This window comes from Ostrea edulis, chromosome 6 (genome assembly GCF_947568905.1).
Source record: "Ostrea edulis chromosome 6, xbOstEdul1.1, whole genome shotgun sequence".
Taxonomy (NCBI): Eukaryota; Metazoa; Mollusca; class Bivalvia; order Ostreida; family Ostreidae; genus Ostrea; species Ostrea edulis.
In genome coordinates, this window is record NC_079169.1 from 10,336,270 (window position 1) to 10,357,686 (window position 21,417).

At 34.6% G+C, this 21,417-nt stretch overlaps 2 protein-coding genes across 2 annotated transcripts; both read right to left on the reverse strand.

Moving 5' to 3' along the window:
• Positions 1-463: 463 nt before the first annotated feature.
• Positions 464-9,670, reverse strand: LOC130047126 (perlucin-like). Its single transcript, XM_056141517.1, has 5 exons — positions 9,542-9,670; positions 4,842-4,921; positions 1,667-1,754; positions 1,184-1,397; positions 464-604 (listed from the first exon to the last, which is right to left on the reverse strand). Exons 1-5 carry the CDS (start codon positions 9,588-9,590, stop codon positions 577-579), a joined length of 459 nt encoding a protein of 152 aa, XP_055997492.1. The 5' UTR covers positions 9,591-9,670; the 3' UTR covers positions 464-576.
• A 1,369-nt stretch (positions 9,671-11,039) lies between these two features.
• LOC125646735 (low affinity immunoglobulin epsilon Fc receptor-like) lies at positions 11,040-19,052 on the reverse strand. Its single transcript, XM_048873252.2, has 5 exons — positions 18,946-19,052; positions 14,126-14,205; positions 12,226-12,313; positions 11,682-11,895; positions 11,040-11,104 (listed from the first exon to the last, which is right to left on the reverse strand). The coding sequence occupies exons 1-5, from the start codon at positions 18,992-18,994 to the stop codon at positions 11,077-11,079; spliced, it is 459 nt and encodes a 152-aa protein (XP_048729209.2). The 5' UTR covers positions 18,995-19,052; the 3' UTR covers positions 11,040-11,076.
• Positions 19,053-21,417: the final 2,365 nt, after the last annotated feature.

The window sequence follows — 21,417 nt, forward strand, 5'->3', positions numbered from 1 at the left end:
ATATGAATATTTCCGTTTTCCGTTTTTGTTGAAGAAGCAACTGTCTATGATGTCAAAAAGTCTAGTCTTTAATTTATCGTGAATCATGGAAGTTACCAATACCGTTCTTGGCACACTGATTTTGACTACAGATTACTCCGTTTACCTGATCAGGATATAGGGTTCAAGGCGGGTATGACCGGTCGCCAAGGACGCTTACTCCTCCTAGGCATCTGATCCCACCTCTGGTATATCCAGGGGTCCGTGTTTCCCCAACTCTCTATTTCGTTTTCCTTGTGGGAGTTATGAGATTGATTGCTGTTTGTTGTCTTCACCTTTCACATACTTGCTAAAAGATGCAAGCGCCGAAATTGAAAACGCAGATTATTTGCTTTCATTTACAGATTAAATCGCAAAAATTTCCAATCGCAGAAAATACCCGTTATATGGCTTGTTCCCTGGAACATTCTGGTGCCTCATGTTTGGAAACACACCATGTCTGATAATGTGTACTTAAATTTTTTTTAGGAAGACAACAGACTCCTGGCTTATAGGTTATCCTTTATTTTTCCTGAATTTGAATAATTGTTACTTAAATCATCCAATAAGATCTGAACCAGGTAATCTACAATGCAGAAATAATTGGCATAAAACAATGAATTTATATCATTTTTTCTACAATCACTTATATCCCGCCATCATGTATTATATGGCTGTTAAACTTATTGACTTTGAAGCACATGATTGTTCTCGAAAATAAATCATTTCAGTGGTGCATAATGTATTTCCAAAAATAACATGTTTAAATGTGAATATAAGCGCTAAAAAAAATTCCATTCATTTATTTTACATCTATTGTATTCATAACACACAAACGTGCAGGCAAGTTTCCATTACGAGTTACATGTACATGTAAATTGCATTATGATGTTAACAATATTTTTGTGCGACATTGTGATTAATGGTCAAATAATAACATTTAAAGTTTTTTCTTTATAGCAAGATAATGTTGTATTGTAGATAATCAAAATTTAGGGGTTCATCGCAGACTTGACATCAGCCAAAGAAAATATCTAAAAATCATCGAAAACAAAAATGCAGTTCATACTAAGTATCATATCCCTATTCATGTTGCCACATCTCAGAATCGACAGTCATAGTATTCAATAGACAAACATAAGTGCATGCTGCAAAACTAACTTACATAACGTCAGTTTCACAGATGAATTTAGATGGAATTGAGCAGAAATAGTCTCCCCAGCGTCCGTGGTAGCCCTGCCACAATATCGCACAGTTTCCAGTGGTATGCTGGTCCGGTTCACCAGGGACAAAATCGTTAACAGTGATGACAGTCTGGTCAGAATATTCCCATCTTCCTTCCTCAATGATATCAGATATACCGATCCAGAAATTTCCCCCTGTTTCCACCAAAAAAAATATCAGAAAAACAAACATACCATGTTCACCACAAGGCATGCATACTCTACTTACTGACGTATAAATAGTGTGGTACCTCGTTAACCCGAACACCGGTTGTTTACAGGAACTATATATCGTGAAGAGTTACGCAGCCAAAAACGCAATATTTTACAAAGAAAATGTCTTAATATTGCTCAAAATGGGAAAATTAGTTCCTATTCAGTTGGATATCATAATCAAGAAATGAATACCAGTGCGACCTTTATACCTTGGGATTGGCTGTGGCTGATTAAAAACTTGGATTCAGCTGCAGTTCTTGGTTCGGCCAACTTGGAATGGAATACACTACAAACTCCCTGAAATATTGAAAATACAAAGAAAATTATGCAGGGTCACCCCATTTCAGCATCACCCCGGGCCACCCTATTTTCTACAGTTCACTACGCTTTAAAAATAGTTCCACATAAAAGTGAAAGTACAATGCAGACAATGTATAATGCATACTACCAAAGGAAAATGAATATTGAGCAGGTCATTATTGATCATTTATGTGTCATCATTTTAAGCCAAGTTATCTGCAACCCCCGATTTTCCCAAATACAAGAATATTATATTAACCTAGCTTATAATAAATGCAACGCAATGAAATTCAACTTGGAATATCATCCTTTTATTTATTTGCAATCTATTTACAGATAGTTATTATAAGATAATGTTGCACCGGGGTGACCTCTGGTCACCTATTGATTTCAGACATTACAATTATGTTACTATGCATCATATTTTATGATGCTACATAGTACAACAGTGTCAAGATGAAATGTTTAGCTCACCTGAGCCAAAGCATAAAATGAGCATTTTTGTTCATTTGTCTGTCCGTTTATAAATGTTTTATCTACTGGGCATGTTTTCACCAACCTTAAGTAAACGTTGTCCAAATTTATGTTCATGTGGTTTATGGGTAATTTGTTTAAATTATGTTATAATTTGACTGTGTAATTGTTCATTAGAATTGTTGTAAGTAGAAAATAAAACGTATATAAAGCGTGTCTGTAAGATAAGAGATAACGGGAAGTATGAATTTCGGACGTAACAGGAGATTGGTCATGTGGTCACTCTACCAGTTACCTGGCTATGTATTTGAAATAGAAGTAGAAAAATATACACAAGGGTGACCTAAGATCATCAATACGCTGAAATGTCGGTTACCACGGGACAGCTTTCTATGATCTGAAAGTATAATAGGTGATCAGAAGTAACCCTTATATGATATTTACATCAACGACTGCCCAAATATAACCTTATATGACCACTATACATCAATAGGTAACCAGATGTAACCCTTATATGACCATTATACATCACTAGGTAACCAGATGTAACCCTTATATGACCATTACATCAATAGGTAACCAGATGTAACCCTTATATGACCATTACATCAATAGGTAACCAGATGTAACCCTTATATGACCATTACATCAATAGGTAACCAGATGTAACTCTTATATGACCATTACATCAATAGGTAACCAGATGTAACCCTTATATGATATTTACATTAACGAGTGCCCAGATGTAACTCTTATATGACCATTTACATCAATAGGTAACCAGATGTAACCCTTATATGATATTTACATTAACGAGTGCCCAGATGTAACCCTTATATGATATTTACATCAATAGGTAACCAGATGTAACCCTTATATGATATTTACATTAACGAGTGCCCAGATATAACCCTTATATGACCATTACATCAATAGGTAATCAAATATAACCCTTATATGACCAATGCATCAATAGGTAACCAGATGTAACCCTTATATGATATTTACATAACCAGTGCCCAGATGTAACCCTTATATGATATTTACATCAATAGGTAACCAGATGTAACCCTTATATGATATTTACATTAACGAGTGCCCAGATGTAACCCTTATATGACCATTACATCAATGGGTAACCAGATGTAATACTTATATGACCATTACATCAATAGGTAACTAAATGTAACCCTTATATGATATTTACATCAATAGGTAACCAGATGTAACCCTTATATGACCATTACATCAATGGGTAACCAGATGTAACCCTTATATGACCATTACATCAATAGGTAACCAGATGTAACCCTTATATGACCATTACATCAATGGGTAACCAGATGTAACACTTATATGACCATTACATCAATAGGTAACCAGATGTAACCCTTATATGACCATTACATCAATGGGTAACCAGATGTAACCCTTATATGATATTTACATCAATGGGTAACCAGATGTAACCCTTATATGACCATTACATCAATGGGTAACCAGATGTAACCCTTATATGACCATTACATCAATGGGTAACCAGATGTAACCCTTATATGACCATTACATCAATAGGTAACCAGATGTAACCCTTATATGACCATTACATCAATAGGTAACCAGATGTAACCCTTATATGACCATTACATCAATAGGTAACCAGATGTAACTCTTATATGACCATTACATCAATAGGTAACCAGATGTAACTCTTATATGATATCATGGGATGAACTGAAGTAACCCTTTTATAATGGTGACCACGGGTAACCTTTGTAGATACAATAATCAACAGGTTGGAAACATTTTCTCTATATCGATATGATTCCACTAAAGTATTTTAAGGTTCTATACAATGGTGAAGTGTATTGATCTGTAAGCATCGAAACAAAACTGTCAATTAGTCAGGAAAAGAAATGTAGAATTATAATAATAGTAATAAGCATAAGAAAAACACAGAAGTGGAAAGACCTACATGTAATGAAAGGATTCATAGCAGAATGTAAATTGGAGTATGTCTACCTGCTGAAACATTTGTTTCGACAATGACAAAGTCATGCAGAAATTATATTCACTCTTTTCTAACAGATAAGAGTTTCACTTATATTTATTATAAGGCGCATTAATTTCGAGATATAAGAACTACTTTCAGGTGACCCTGGGACCGACTTGAGGGTACGTATAATCTTTCTGCGAAAAATATAGCGACCAGCTATTTAGATTTTACATCCATTTTAATAATATTATGTTGTTTCCTTGTAATGAAAGGTAAAGATAACGAACAGTGATCAATCTCATAACTCCTATAAGCAATACAAAATAGAGAGTTGGGCAAACGCGGACCCCTGGAAACACTAGAGGTGGGATCAGGTGACTAGGAGGAGTAAGCATTCTCTGTCGACCGGTAACACCCGCCGTGAGCCTTATATCCTGATCAGGTAAACCGTATTCAAAATCAGTGTGTCAAGAACGGCCTAACACTCGATATATAAAAAAACGTCAGACAGCATTTGACTCAATGATAGGTTGTATTGACGAAGTAGATCGTTATAACGACCATAGAATTTACAACATGCTGTAATATAAGTATGGAAAAAAAAAAAAACTTACGGCAGCATCTGCCCAGCTGTCTAGTGTATGGCTGAACAAGTAACATTTATCTTGAAACTGTATCCAGCCCACATTACATCCTATTCAAGAGAATAAAAGTAATAGAATGGCAAGTAGAATTAGCAGTCTCAATCAGAATCATCAAAGCAATGTATATCAATATACAATATACAACCAACTAAAACATATACATATATCTATATACAATTAGAATATATACATAATATTGATATATAACTAGAATATATACATAATATTGATACATAACTAGAATATATACATAATATTGATATACAACTAGAGGGCAGCGAAATACGCATTACATGGATAGTCTACACATATTTTCTATCATGATAAACTTCACTTTCGATACAATATTTTGATAAATGGCTAGGCTCCGTAGAACTAAGATGGCGACCTTTGGCTTCGCAGCTAGACGCTTCGTGTCGCTGTTGCTAAGTAAATCATTGCGCGGCTTGGTTGACCTGTATTTTTCCGAGTTTATGTACATTTTGATAAACGAAGGTTAGCATCTTTGTCTCTTGCATTAAATTATAAGGAATGACTTTAATTCTGGGGCAAGTTATACGAGTATAACCTGGTTTGGGTCAGTTTACGCTTTTTTATAATCCGCGTCGTAATGCAACTAATATAATTTCTTTCGTTTTAACTTGGTGAATTAGACCGAAATTATTTTCTTTTTTGGAATGATGAATAATTATGAGGTAGGTGGGATTTGATAGTGATGACAGGTAGAGGGCATTCGAATATTATTCATTCCGACGATTCTGGACGATACGAGAAAGTAGCAAGTGATCTCAAATATGCAGAAAGAGCCGTCCATAGCAAATATGCAGATATCCTGACTTAAGTTTCAAGCAGTACATAGAAAAAAATACGTGAATATTAAAATATCATGTTTAAGACAAGAAATGCAAGGCCCAAATATTTCTGTGAGTACGGAACTGAAGAAATTAAAGAATGAAAATGAAATTGTTTGGAAGTCAAAGGGTAATAAAATGCAGTGAATCTTGAATATTTATCTGTGCTATTGAAAACGGGACGTTAAAGTAGGCGGATACAGTGACTCAGTATGTTTCTAATCTTATAGCTTGTGATTCTGAAGATGAGAGCAAACTCCATCAAGCAGAGAATCGGGCAATTACGAAGCAGAAGATGTCGAGTAGAATGGGAGAACCAAGTATTCGTCCCCCAAATCCGCTCTCGGTTTCCTATCCTACTCGTTAACAACATTTTCTTTAGGAACAGTAGTTGGGGACAACTCCCTTTCGTTTCCTTGGGCTTTACATCTGGGGTGATTTCATCCACGTGCATAGAGAATGTCCGCTCGCCGTTCTGAGGTGATTTCATCCACGTGCATAGAGAATGTCCGCTCGCCGTTCGAGGCAGAAATAATGGTGGACAACATGTTTTGATAAAGTTAAAGTTTGTGAAAGATGAGTATGTATTAGTACACTGTGAATATCAAAGTAACGTGTCATGTTCTGGTAAAGTTAAAGATGAGTATGTATTAGTACACTGTGAATATCAAAGTAACGTGTCATGTTCTGATAAAGTTAAAGATGAGTATGTATTAGTACACTGTGAATATCAAAGTAACGTGTCATGTTCTGATAAAGTTAAAGATGAGTATGTATTAGTACACTGTGAATATCAAAGTAACCTGTCATGTTCTGATAAAGTTAAAGATGAGTATGTATTAGTACACTGAATATCAAAGTGACGTGTCATGTTCTGATAAAGTTAAAGATGAGTATGTATTAGTACACTGTGAATATCAAAGTGACGTGTCATGTTCTGATAAAGTTAAAGATGAGTATGTATTAGTACACTGTGAATATCAAAGTAACGTGTCATGTTCTGGTAAAGTTAAAGGTAGATTAAGATCATATGCACAATGCTTGGGGAGGGGGGGGGGGGTGGGCGGATATGATAATATTTTAAATTCTATAAAGATTGAATATAAAATACCTTTTTACAGCTTACCGCTAAAGATAACAATTCAGCATTACTGAATAATGAATTTGTTGAAAACAAAATTTCAGAATTGTTAGATGATGGCTTAATTGAGGAATGTTGTGATAAACCACATATTGTTAACTTCTTTACAGTGCCCGTGCACTTAAGCAGCTAAAAGAGGTTAATATGATTTCTCATGTGTGTCAATTTACATGTTTTGAAGGTGAAGATGAATCTCAATTATTATATAGAAAACAAAGTACATGCAATGAATAGGGCAAACACGGACCCCTGGATATACCAGAGGTGGGATAAGGTGCCTGGGAGGTGTAAGCATCCCCTGTCACACCAGATGTAAGCCCTATATCTCCATCAGGTAAACGGAACAATATTTAGTCAAAATAAGTGTGCAAAGAAGGGCCTATCAATTGCTATAAAACATGTCAGACAGCTTTTTACCCAATGACAGGTTGTATTAGTAAATTAGATCGTTATAATGACCATCAAATTGCGACCCGCTGACTATAAATGAGACTGTTGAAATCCCTGTAACATCATTTGAGAGACATGAACACAATATACAGGTGATAATAAAATATTGTTACATAAATACGGAAAGTTGAAGATGGCCATGCTAAAGTCATCCCGTTTGACATAAATTTCAGTCGTTAGCTTGCCGTTGATATCAATGTTCTATAGAATATCTAAGTATGAAGCAGATGTGGAAGACTCTGTTGTGACTTTTATTTCGAGTTCACTGAAATATATATCAAATGGATGGGTGAATGAAAATGAATAATGTTACTAGATAAAACGTCATCCATATATGTATGTCAAAATATTGAGTTGAAGATCACAGTATGTTGAAGCTTTAGAATAAATTTTGCCCTGCAAAAATATATTTTAAAAAAACAAACAACAGGTCAGCTACTAAAGGAGCAGAATTCGTGCCCATGGGCATTCCAACAGACTGTTGGAATACCTGATCACCAAAGACTACGAAGATATTGTCAATGAGGACCTCTAACATCTTTTTGATGTCAACTTTACTTGTGGAAAAAATCATAGCGGTGCTTAACAAAGTTATTTTTGAATGACTGATCACAAGGTCTGAACATTTCATTTTTCCATTCTTATTGTGGTATGTCAAAAAGTCTAGTCTTTCATTTATCGTGAGGAATGGCCGTGTCAAGTGTTGAAAAGTCATACATTTTCATGTTGCTGAATTGAGAAAAGTTTTTTTTATTCCAAATCTACGAAAAGTCTTTGGAATGTTTTTATAAGCCATATTTGTCGTGGTACAATACGTTTGAAGTGTCTCCTTCAAACCAGTTAATATCTTATATCATGCCATGCATAAAATAATAACATTTATCACATATTTGGTGTGTTAATTTTATATAATATTCAATGCGAAGATATAAAAGAAATGTATTAATTTCTTTGTTTGAACTCGTTGAATTATTTTCTTTTGTTGGAATGATGAATAATCATGAGGTAGGCGGGGTTAGACAGAGACGATTAGAAGGAATTCATTCTGACAATTTTGGAGTACTCGAGAAAATCATTTTGATTTAAGAAAGAAATATTTTATATTGCATACATGATTAATTCATTTTTGATTGATTATGTGGTGCTACTGAGTTTCACTGACAAAGTGTTTTTCATATTACAAAAGTTTTAAATTCGGTTTCGTTGGTAAATTTGATGAGAAAATTGAGTTTTACTTTAATGGTGATGTGAAATGACGGGAATTATTTGTTAAGAGCGTCCATTTGTATCACACGTCAAACAATGCAAAAATAACATATATCATATATTAATGTTAGACGAGGTGAAGGAACAAAAGAAAAACATATACTTGGTTTAATAAACAGAATATATGCATGCAAGGTGAAGATAACGAACAGTGATCAATCTCATAACTCCTAAAAGCAATACAAAATAGATAGTTGGGCAAACACGGACTTCTGGACACACCAGAGGTGGGATCAGGTGGCTAGGAGGAGTAAGCATCCCCTGTTGACCGGTCACACCCGCCGTGAGCCCCATATCCTGATCAGGTAAACGGAGTTATGTATCGATATATACAACTAAACTATATACATGTATCGATTTACAACTTGAATATATACATGTACCTATATACAACTAGAATATATACATGTATCTATATACAACTAGAATATATACATGCATCTATATACAACTAGAGTATGCAAGGTGAAGATAAGGAACAGTGATCAATCTCATAACTCCTACAAGCAATACAAAATAGATAGTTGGGCAAACACGGACCCCTGGACACACAAGAGGTGGGATCAGGTGCCTAGGAGGAGTAAGCATCCCCTGTTGACCGGTCACACCCGCCGTGAGCCCCATGCATGTATCTATATACAACTAGAATATATACATGTATCTATATACAACTAGAATATGTATATATATATATATATATATATATATATATATATACAACTAGAATATATGCATATATCTATATACACATAGAATATATACATGTATTTATAAACAACTAGAATGTATACATGTATTTATATAGAACTAGAATATAAATATGTATATATATACAACTAGAATATATACAACTAAATTGATTCTATTTTTATATTGACATTAACTGGTTACCTCTTTCATAAAGATTACTTTATGATGTTGTTCGAAATGCAGTAGTGTTAAAATTGATGGAGTGTGCTTACCGTGACATGATGTGAAACCAATAAATAACCAAACGGAAAGCAGTTTCATGTTCGTCTGAAGAATGGAAGTTCTCGACGTTTGTTGTTATCAATATATTACGCTATCTTTATCTATTCTGCTTCAAGTAATCTCTAGCCTACACACGTAGTAAAGACATGAGGCACATTTCATACTTTACAATTTCACCTAAACCCCGATCGTTTTAAACAATTATTAATAAAAGGAAGCACAGACCTAGGATTTCCGCAATTGCCTAAGTTGTACTCATTTCAATTTTTAAAAACATTTAGTCTTCATCAGCTTTAACATTTACTGACAAACCACTAGTATCCTATATAGGGTTTGTTTCAATGTGAGAGTGGAACACGACACCAGATTTGGATTTCATGAAAAATTCCTCAGTCTTAAGTTTGATTTTTATTTTATTTCATCAGTCAAAATTTGCTTAAAATCCTACTTAAGTCCAAATTTCCACCTTAGATTTTTTTCCTCAGAATTTTTATTTGTCACCGAATTCCAGAAACCCTTACTTACCTCAAACACTTCGTTCGTGTTTCATGAGTAGGTCTACAGCGTTGAAATTGATGGTTTAAACCCATCTTTCTCGGTCACTTCATCTTATCTGAAAATGTTTCAACAGATGTCTCTTTGAAATTACACTTGAAATATTAACTGAGCTTCAGCTCGACCATGGAAGGCAGTTGCCTTGCAGATGAAGGAAACACAGTATTGCTACAGCCCTGAGTGCTAAGCATAGGTGTGTCTTTGAGTTAATTTGTGGTACTTCGCCTACAGTTGTTGACATCTCAGTGCGAGTGAAAAATTCTTGAAGGGGCGTAAAATAAACAAACCCAAGTTCCTTGGAACATCGTGATAGTTTACAATTTGAAACATATCATACCGTATAACGAGTATTTTCTGCGGTGCCCTTTTTTGCGGATAGGACTAATCCGTAAAATTTACAATCACAAATTTTAAATCATTGTTTGGTCGTTATAATCATCTATGTTGCCAATACAACCCATCATTTGGTCAAATGCTGTCTGATGTGTTTGATACCGATTGTTAGACCATTCTTGGCACACTGATTTTGACTACAGATTACTCCGTTTACCTGATCAGAATATAGGGTTCAAGGCGGGTGTGACCGGTCGCCAAGGATGCTTACTCCTCCTAGGCACCTGATCCCATCTCTGGTATATCCAGGGGTCCGTGTTTGCCCAACTTTCTATTTCGTTTTCCTTGTGGGAGTTATGAGATTGATTGTTGTTCGTTGTCTTCACCTTTCACATACATGCTAAAAAAATGCAAGCGCAGAAATTGGAAACGCAGATAATTTGCTTTCATTTACAGATTAAATCGCAAAAATTTCCAACCGCAGAAAATACCCATTAAAAAGCATGTTCTCTGAAACATTATGGTGCCTCATTGTTGGAAACACACCATGTCTGATAATGTATACTTTCATTTTTTTAAGGAAGACAAGAGACTCCTGGCTTATAGGTAATCCTTTATTTTTCCTGAATTTGAATAATCATCCAATAAGATGTGAACCAGGTAATCTACAATGCAGAAATAATTGGCATAAAACAATGAATTTATAGAATGTTTTTCTACAATCACTAATATCCCGCCACATGAACTACATGTATTCTATGGATGTTAAACTTATTGACTTTTAAGCACAGGAATGTTCTCAAAAATAAATAATTTCAGTGGTACATAATGTATTTCCAAAAATAAGATGTTTAAATGTGAATATAAGCGTTAACAAATTTCATTCATTTATTTTACATCTATTGTGTTCATAACACACGAGTGTGCAGGCAAGTTTCCATCACGACCTAACTTACATTATGATGTTAACATTATTTTTTTGCGACATTGTGATTAATGGTCAAATAATCAACAATATTTAAAGTTTTTTCTTTATAGCAAAATGATGTGGTATTGTAGATAATCAAAATATAGGGGTTCATCGCAGACTTGACATCAGACAAAGTAAATATTTATAAATGATTGAAAACAAAAATGCAGTTCATACTAAGTATCATATCCCTCTTCATGTTACCACATCTCAAAATCATCAGCCATCGTATTCAATACACAAAAATAAGTGCATGCTGGAAACTAACTTACATAACGTCAGTTTCACAGATGAATTTAGATAGAATTGAGCAGATATGGTCTCCCCAGCGTCCGTGGTAGGCCTGCCACAATATCACACAGTTTCCAGTGGTATGCTGATCCGGTTCACCAGGGGAAAAATCGTTAACAGTGATGACCGTCTGGTCAGAATATTCCCATCTTCCTTCCTCAATGATATCAGATATACCGATCCAGAAATTTCCCCCTGTTTCCACAAACAAATATCAGAAAAACAAACATACCATGTTCATCACAAGGCATGCATACTCTCTTTACTGGCGTATAAATATTGTAGTACCTCGTTAATCCGAACACAGGTTGTTTACAGGAACTATATATCGTGAAGAGTTACGCAGCCAAAAAACGCAATATTTTATAAAGAAAATGTCTTAATATTGCTCAAAATGGGAAAATTAGTTTAGTTTATGTTCCTAATCAGTTGGATATCATAATCAAGAAATGAATATCGGTGCGACCTTTATACCGGTGTGACCTTTATACCGGTGTGACCTTTATACCGGTGCGACCTTTATACCTTGGGATTGGCTGTGGCTGATTAAAAACTTGGATTCAGCTGCAGTTCTTGGTTCGGCCAACTTGGAATGGAATACACTACAAACTCCCTGAAATATAAAAAATACAAAGAAAAATATGCAGGGTCACCCCATTTCAGCATGACCCCGGGTCACCCTCTTTTCTACACAGTTTACTACGCTGTAAAAGTAGTCCCACATAAAAGTGAAAGTACAATGCAGACAATGTATAATATCAAAGGAAAATGATTATTGAGCAAGTCAATATTGATCATTTACATGTCATCATTTTAAGCCAAAAATCGTCTAATATCAAAAATGATAATTCACTGTTATCTGCAACCCCCGATTTTTCCAAATACAAGAATGATATTAACCTAGCTTATTCAACTTGGAATATCATCCTTTTATTTATTTGCAATCTATTTACAGATAGTTATTATAAGATAATGTTGCACCGGGGTGACCTCTGGTCACCTATTGATTTCAAACATTACAATTATGTTACTATTCATCATATTTTATGATGCTACATAGTACAACAGTGTCAAGATGAAATGTTTAGCTCACCTGAACCAAAGCATGAAATGAGCATTTTTTTCCATTTGTCTATCCGTTTATAAATGTTTTATCTACAGGGCATGTTTTCACCAAACCTCAAGTAAACGTTGTCCAAATTTATGTTCAGATGGTTCATGGGTAATTTGTCTAAATTATGTTATGGATTGACTCTGTAATTCTTCATTGGAATTGTTGTAAGTAGAAAATATAACGTATATAAAGCGTGTCTGTAATATGTGTTGAAGAGATAACGGGAAGTATGAATTTCGGACGTAACAGGAGATTGGTCATGTGGTCACTCTACCAGTTATTTGGAATAGAAGTAGAAAAATATACAAAGGGTGACCTAAGGTCATCCATGCACTGAAATGTCGGTTACCTCGGGACACTTTTCTATGATGTGAAATTACAATAGGTAACCAGATGTAACCCTTATATGATATTTATTATGGGATGAACGGAAGTAACCCTTTTATAATAGTGACCACAGCTAACCTTTGTAGAACCATTAATAAACAGGTTGGAAACATTTTCCCTATATCGATGTTATTCCTCTAAAGCATTTTAAGGTTCTATATAATGGTGAAGTTTATTGATCTGTAAGCATCGAAACAAAACTGTCAATCAGTCAGGAAAAGAAATGTAGAATTATAATAATAGTAATAAGATTAAGAAAAACACAGAAGTGGAAAGACCTACATGTAATGAAAGGATTCATAGCAGAATGTAAATTGGAGCATGTCTACCTGCCGAAAGATTTATGTTTCGACAATGACAAAGTCATGCAGAAAATACATTCACTCTTTTCTAACAGATAAGAGTTTCACTTATATTTATTATAAGGCGCATTAATTTCAAGATATAAGAACTACTTTCAGTTGACCCTGGGACGTACTTGAGGGTATGTATTATCTTTCTGCGAAAAATATAGCGACCAGCTATTTAGATTGTACACCCGTTTTAATAATATTATGTTGTTTCCTTGTAATGAAAGGTAAAGATAAGGAACAGTGATCAATCTCATAACTCCTATAAGCAATACAAAATAGAGAGTTGGACAAACACGGACCCCTGGAAACACTAGAGGTGGGATCAGGTGACTAGGAGGAGTAAGCATTCCCTGTCGACCGGTCACACCCGCCGTGAGCCCTATATCCTGATCAGGTAAACGGAGTATACCGTATTCAAAATCAGTGTCCCAAGAACGGCCTAACACTCGATATATAAAAAAAACGTCAGACAGCATTTGACTCAATGATAGGTTGTATTGACGAAGTAGATCGTTATAACGACCATAGAATTTGCAACATGCTGTAATATAAGTATGGAAAAAAAACTTACGGCAGCATCTGCCCAGCTGTCTAATGTATGGCTGAACAAGTAACATTTATCTTGAAACTGTATCCAACCCACATTACATCCTATTCAAGAGAATAAAAGTAATAGAATGGCAAGCAGAATTAGCTGTCTAAATCAGAATCATCAAAGCAATGTATATCAATATACAATATACAACTAAAACATATACATATATCTATATACAACTAGAATATATACATAATATTGATATATAACTAGAATATATACATAATATTGATATACAACTAGAATATATACATAATATTGATATACAACTAGAATATATACATGATATTGATATACAACTAGAATATATACATGATATTGATATGCATCTAGAATATATACACAATATTGATACACAACTAGAATATATACAAATAATTTAATTCTTATTGTATCCTTGTCTCTGATTGGTCAATGTTCAATTGAGGAACGCAAGTTATTTTTGTACAACCTGGTTTGATATGGGGACACACCCCCTTGAAAACCAGATGTCGGAACTATTTGTTTCTCTCTCTCTCTCTCTACATTTACATCGCAGCACTGTTTTCAGCGTTCAATGGAATAGAAAGTCAACGTGCACAATAAGATACTTCGGTTTGATACACATGTTGTTTTCTCTATGTCAATATTAGCATCTAGGCCTACTTGTACGCAAATCACTTTTGTAAAACATCTTTCTCTGTATGTATGGTCGAATAATACTATTAATAGATTAAAACAAAGATATTATATTCGAATTAATGATTTGCCAATTAAGCATTACCCTGTTCATTTTGAAATACATTTCTCACTTGGGAAAAGGAGAGGGGTGCGTTGTTTCATTCCTTGATCCGTCTTTCAACAAAGCAAACAAAAATTCATACGTCACATTTTATCACATGACGTCAGACACATTGACATGTGGATCGCTATTTGTTACTTGCTTACATATTTTCTTGTGTCGGATTTACTATTAGCGACAACATTGCATACAAGGGTAAGTTTTCATTTAGTAGAAGTTTTCACAGAATTGAAAGCCGTAAATTATTGCATTTTCTGATATTTGAAGATTTATTTTGGGTAGGCCTAAACAATGCAATTTCCCGTATTTTCTCAATCTGTCGGAGATGAGCGACTTCAAAGTCGATCTCTATCTCTAAAGGGCAGCGAAATACGCATTACATGGATAGTCTACACATATTTTCTATCATGATAAACTTCACTTTCGATACAATATTTTGATAAATGGCTAGGCTCCGTAGAACTAAGATGGCGACCTTTGGCTTCGCAGCTAGACGCTTCGTGTCGCTGTTGCTAAGTAAATCATTGCGCGGCTTGGTTGACCTGTATTTTTCCGAGTTTATGTACATTTTGATAAACGAAGGTTAGCATCTTTGTCTCTTGCATTAAATTATAAGGAATGACTTTAATTCTGGGGCAAGTTATACGAGTATAACCTGGTTTGGGTCAGTTTACGCTTTTTTATAATCCGCGTCGCGGATTATAAAGCGTAAACTGACCCAAACCAGGTTACACTCGTATAACATGCCCCAGAATTAAAGTCATTCCTTAAGTAATGCAACTAATATAATTTCTTTCGTTTTAACTTGGTGAATTAGACCGAAATTATTTTCTTTTTTGGAATGATGAATAATTATGAGGTAGGTGGGATTAGATAGTGAGGACAGGTAGAGGGCATTCGAATATTATTCATTCCGACGATTCTGGACGACACGAGAAAGTAGCAAGTGATCTCAAATATGCAGAACGAGCCATCCATAGCAAATATGCAGATATCCTGACTTAAGTTTCAAGCAGTACATAGAAGAAAAAAATACGTCAATATTAAAATATCATGTTTAAGACAAGAAATGCAAGGCCCAAATATTTCTGTGAGTACGGAACTGAAGAAATTAAAGAATGAAAATGAAATTGTTTGGAAGTCAAAGGGTAATAAAATGCAGTGAATCTTGAATATTTATCTGTGCTATTGAAAACGGGACGTTAAAGTAGGCGGATACAGTGACTCAGTATGTTTCTAATCTTATAGCTTGTGATTCTGAAGCCATAAAGCAGAGAATCGGGCAATTACGAAGCAGAAGATGTCGAGTAGAACGGGAGAACCAAGTATTCGTCCCCCAAATCCGCTCTCGGATTTCCTATCCTACTCGTTAGCAACATTTTCTTTAGGAACAGTAGTTGGGGACAACTCCCTTTCGTTTCCTTGGGCTTTACGTCTGGGGTGATTTCATCCACGTGCATAGAGAATGTCCGCTCGCCGTTCTGAGGTGATTTCATCCACGTGCATAGAGAATGTCCGCTCGCCGTTCGAGGCAGAAATAATGGTGGACAACATGTTTTGATAAAGTTAAAGTTTGTGAAAGATGAGTATGTATTAGTACACTGTGGATATTAAGATAACGTGTCATGTTCTGATAAAGTTAAAGATGAGTATGTATTAGTACACTGTGAATATTAAGATAACGTGTCATGTTCTGATAAAGTTAAAGATGAGTATGTATTAGTACACTGTGAATATTAAGATAACGTGTCATGTTCTGATAAAGTTAAAGATAAGTATGTATTAGTACACTGTGAATATCAAAATAACGTGTCATGTTCTGATAAAGTTAAAGATGAGTACACTGTGAATATCAAAGTAACCTGTCATGTTCTGATAAAGTTAAAGATGAGTATGTATTAGTACACTGAATATCAAAGTAACGTGTCATGTTCTGATAAAGTTAAAGATGAGTATGTATTAGTACACTGTGAATATTAAAGTAACGTGTCATGTTCTGGTAAAGTTAAAGGTAGATTAAGATCATATGCACAATTCTTTGGGGGTGGGGGTGGCGGATATGGTAATATTTTAAATTCTATCAAGAATGAATATAAAATACCTTTTTACAGCTTACCGCTAAAGATAACAATTCAGCATTACTGAATAATGAATTTGTTGAAAACAAAATTTCAGAATTGTTAGATGATGGCTTAATTAAGGAATGTTGTGATAAACCACATATTGTTAACTTCTTTACAGTGCCCGTGCACTTGAGCAGCTAAAAGAGGTTAATATGATTTCTCATGTGTGTCAATTTACATGTTTTGATGGTGAAGATGAATCTCAATTATTATATAGAAAACAAAGTACATGTAATGAGTAGGGCAAACACGGACCCCTGGATATACCAGAGGTGGGATCAGGTGCCTGGGAGGAGTAAGCATCCCTGTCACACCAGATGTAAGCCCTATATCTCGATCAGGTAAACGGAACAATATTTAGTCAAAATATGTGTGCAAAGAAGGGCCTATCAATTGCTATAAAACATGTCATACAGCTTTTTACCCAATGGCAGGTTGTATTAGTAAATTAGATCGTTATAATGACCATCAAATTGCGACCCGCTGACTATAAATGAGACTGTTGAAATCCCAGTAACATCATTTGAGAGACATAAACACAATATACAGGTGATAATAAAATATTGTTACATAAATACGGGAAGTTGAAGATGGCCATGCTAAAGTCATCCCGTTTGACATAAATTTCAGTCGTTAGCTTGCCGTTGATATCAATGTTCTATAGAATATCTAAGTATGAAGCAGATGTGGAAGACTCTGTTGTGTCTTTTATTTCGAGTTCACTGAAATATATATCAAATGGATGGGTGAATGAAAATGAATAATGTTACTAGATAAAACGTCGTCCATATATGTATGTCAAAATATTGAGTTGAAGATCACAGTATGTTGAAGCTTTAGAATAAATTTTGCCCTGCAAAAATATAAAAAAAAAAAAAAAAAAAAGGTCAGCTAATAAAGGAGCAGAATTCGTGCCCATGGGCATTCCAACAGACTGTTGGAATACCTGATCACCAAAGACTACGAAGATATTGTCAATGAGGACCTCTAACATCTTTTTGATATCAACTTTATTTGTGGAAAAAATCATAGCGGTGCTTAACAAAGTTATTTTTGAATGACTGATCACAAGGTCTGAACATTTCATTTTTCCATTCTTATTGTGGGATGTCAAAAAGTCTAGCCTTTAATTTATCGTGAGGAATGGCCGTGTTAAGTGTTGAAAAGTCGTACGTTTTCATGTTGTTGAATTGAGAAAAGTTTTTTTAATTCCAAATCTACGAAAAATTCTTTGGAAAATCATTTTGAGTTAAGAAAGAAATATTTTATATTTTATATTGCATACATGATTAATTCATTTTTGATTGATTATGTGGTGCTACTGAGTTTCACTGACAAAGTGTTTTTCATGTTACAAAAGTTTTAAATTCGGTTTGGTTGGTAAATTTGATGAGAAAATTGAGTTTTACTTTAATGGTGATGTGAAATGACGGGAATAATTTTGTTAAGAGTGTCCATTTGTATCACACGTCAAACAATGTAAAAATAACATTTATCATATATTAATGTTAGACGAGGTGAAGGTACAAAAGAAAAACATATAGTTGGTTTAATAAACAGAATATATGCATGTATCGATATATACAACTAAACTATAGACATGTATCGATATACAACTTGAATATATACATGTATCTATATACAACTAGAATATATGCATGTATCAATATACAACTAGAATATGTATATATATATATATATATATATATATATATATATGCATGTATCTATATACACATAGAATATATACATGTATTTATATACAACTAGAATATATACAACTAAATTGATTTTATTTTTAAATTGACATTAACTGGTTACCTCTTTCATAAAGATTTCTTTATGATGTTGTTCGAAATGCAGCAGTTTTAAAATAGTTACAGTGTGCTTACCGTGACATGACGTGAAACCAATAAACAACAAAACGGAAAGGAGCTTCATGTTCGTCTGAAGAATGGAAGAATGGAAGCTCTCCACTTTTGGTGTTATCAATATATTACGCTATCTTTACCTATTCTGCTTCAAGTAATCTCTAGCCTACACACGTAGTAAAGACATGAGGCACATTTCATACTTTACAATTTCACCTAAACCCCGATCGTTTTAAACAATTATTAATAAAAGGAAGCACAGACCTAGGATTTCCGCAATTGCCTAAGTTGTACTCATTTCAAGTTTTAAAATCATTTAGTCTTCATCAGCTCTAACATTGACTGACAAACCACTAGGATCCTATGTATCAATGTGAGAGTGGAACAGGACACCAGATTTGGATTTCTTGATAAATTCCTCAGGCTTAGATTTGATATTTATTTTATTTCATCAGTCAAAATTTGTTTAAAATCCCAGATTTAAGTCCAAATTTCGACCTCAGATTTTTTCCTCAGAAATCCAGGCGAGAGTTTAAATCGAGCTTGTTTACTCACGATCACGAGGGCGTTGAAATGTTTGGAACAAATCTGACTCGGATTGTTTAACCTTCTTAAAACTAACGGCTTAAATAAATTGACAGAGACTTAATTGATGATACTATATACTTAAATAACAAGAGCGTAAGAGAGGGGAACAATTCAGACACGTGTTCCTGCTCTTTTAAGAGAAAAATCATATCTTGCATCTCAAAGGTGAAGATAACGAATAGCGATCAATCTCATAACCCCTACAAGCAACACAAAATAGAGAGCTGGGCAAACACGGACCACTGGACACTCTAAAGGTGGGACCATGTGCCTAGAAGAAGTAAGCATTCCCTGTCGACCGGTCACACTCGCCGTGAGCCCTAGATCTTAATCAGGTAAAGTCATCAGACAACATTTAACCCAATGATAGGTTATTTTTGCAAACTAGACCATTATAACAACCATAGAATTTGCGAAATGTTGACTATAAATACGACTGTTGAATCCCCTTTAACATGAACTTGTTTATTATTAGCCTGTCTCGATTTAAAAACCGATCTTCCATATCGAATCAGTTGAGAGATCTAAACACCATATGCAGGTGATAATGGAATGTTGCTACATAAATATGGGAAGTTGACGATGGAGAAGCTGACATCATCCCGTTTGTTATAAAGTTGAGCTGTTAGTTTGCCGTTAATATCCATTTTAAATAAAACATCTAAGTACGAAGCAGATGTGGAGGACTCTGTGGTGTCTTTTATATCCAGTTCACAGGGATATATCAAACCAACATATGAATGAAAATGATTATTGTTAAGCAATAAAACGTCGATATATTTAAATGTCGTGTTGAAGGCCACAGCAAGTGATATTTTCTTCTCATGTAGAATCTTTTGAATAAATTCTGCTTCATAGGAATAAAAACTGGTCAGCCAACAAAGAAAATAAATTCGTGCCCATGGTAATTCCAACGGACTGTTGTCCCAGGGGGATCCGAGTTAGAATAGATCCTCGGTAGCCCTTGCTTGTCGTAAGAGGCGACTAAATGGGGCGGTCTTTCGGATGAGATCTTATAAACCGAGGCCCCGTGTCACAGCAGTTGTGGCACGATAAAGATCCTTCCCTGATGAATGGCCATAAGCGCCGAGCATAGGCCTTAATTTTGCAACCCTTCATCGGCAGTGGTGACGTCTCCATATGAGAGAAATATTCTCGAGCGGAACGTTAAACAATACAAATCAATAAATCAACCAACCAACAGACTGTTAGAATCCCTGTTGACCAAATACTACGAAGATATTGTCAATGAGGAACTCCAGCATAATTTTATTTCAACTTCAGAGTACTTGTGCGTGAAATCAGAGTGTTGTTTTTTGATAACCGATCACTAGATATGAATATTTTCGTTTTCATTGTTGTTGTAACAGTCTATAGATTCTCTATCTCAAGAGTTATTCTTACAGGTTCTCTTCTTTTTATCGGGATAGAAAATCTCAACATATAGAACCTGTCAACGCAAATCCTGTAAGCTTGAATGTCGGAATAGAGAATCTCTACGTGTAATTATCGAGATTAACAAGCAATATTAACAATGTAAAGATAATAATGATAATGTAAAGATAACGGGTATGACTAACGATGTAATGATAACAAATAACACCAATAATGAAATTAGAAATCACAAAGTTTCGAATTCAAAGCTAGCTTTGAAGTGTCAACATTCTTAACCACTTTTTGTAATTGAAAATAAGTACGTCAAATGCGAGATCGATATTAGTGATGATGTTATGAAGGAGAAAGTTGGACAAGGAAGTCGAATTTTGAAATCAGAATTGTCCATACAAATACCTGTATGTAAGGCAGAACCAATAGAATGTTTTGTTTATCTCAGAACCGTGCATACCTTTACAAATCCCTAGAGTTTACAAATTAGCAAATCTCCAGTCACGAAACACACAAAAA

Excerpts from the sequence above, each read along its gene's own strand:
- LOC130047126 (XM_056141517.1), bottom strand. The coding sequence starts at position 9,590 with ATGAAACTGCTTTCCGTTTGGTTATTTATTGGTTTCACATCATGTCAC. Across the intron at positions 1,755-4,841 it reads ACAGCTGGGCAGATGCTGCC|GGAGTTTGTAGTGTATTCCA; the intron begins GTAAGTTTTTTT and ends TCAATATTTCAG. Across the intron at positions 605-1,183 it reads ATCTGTGAAACTGACGTTAT|ATTACCTGGTTCAGATCTTA; the intron begins GTAAGTTAGTTT and ends TCTGCATTGTAG.
- LOC125646735 (XM_048873252.2), bottom strand. The coding sequence starts at position 18,994 with ATGAAGCTCCTTTCCGTTTTGTTGTTTATTGGTTTCACGTCATGTCAC. Across the intron at positions 12,314-14,125 it reads ACAGCTGGGCAGATGCTGCC|GGAGTTTGTAGTGTATTCCA; the intron begins GTAAGTTTTTTT and ends TTTATATTTCAG. Across the intron at positions 11,105-11,681 it reads ATCTGTGAAACTGACGTTAT|ATTACCTGGTTCACATCTTA; the intron begins GTAAGTTAGTTT and ends TCTGCATTGTAG.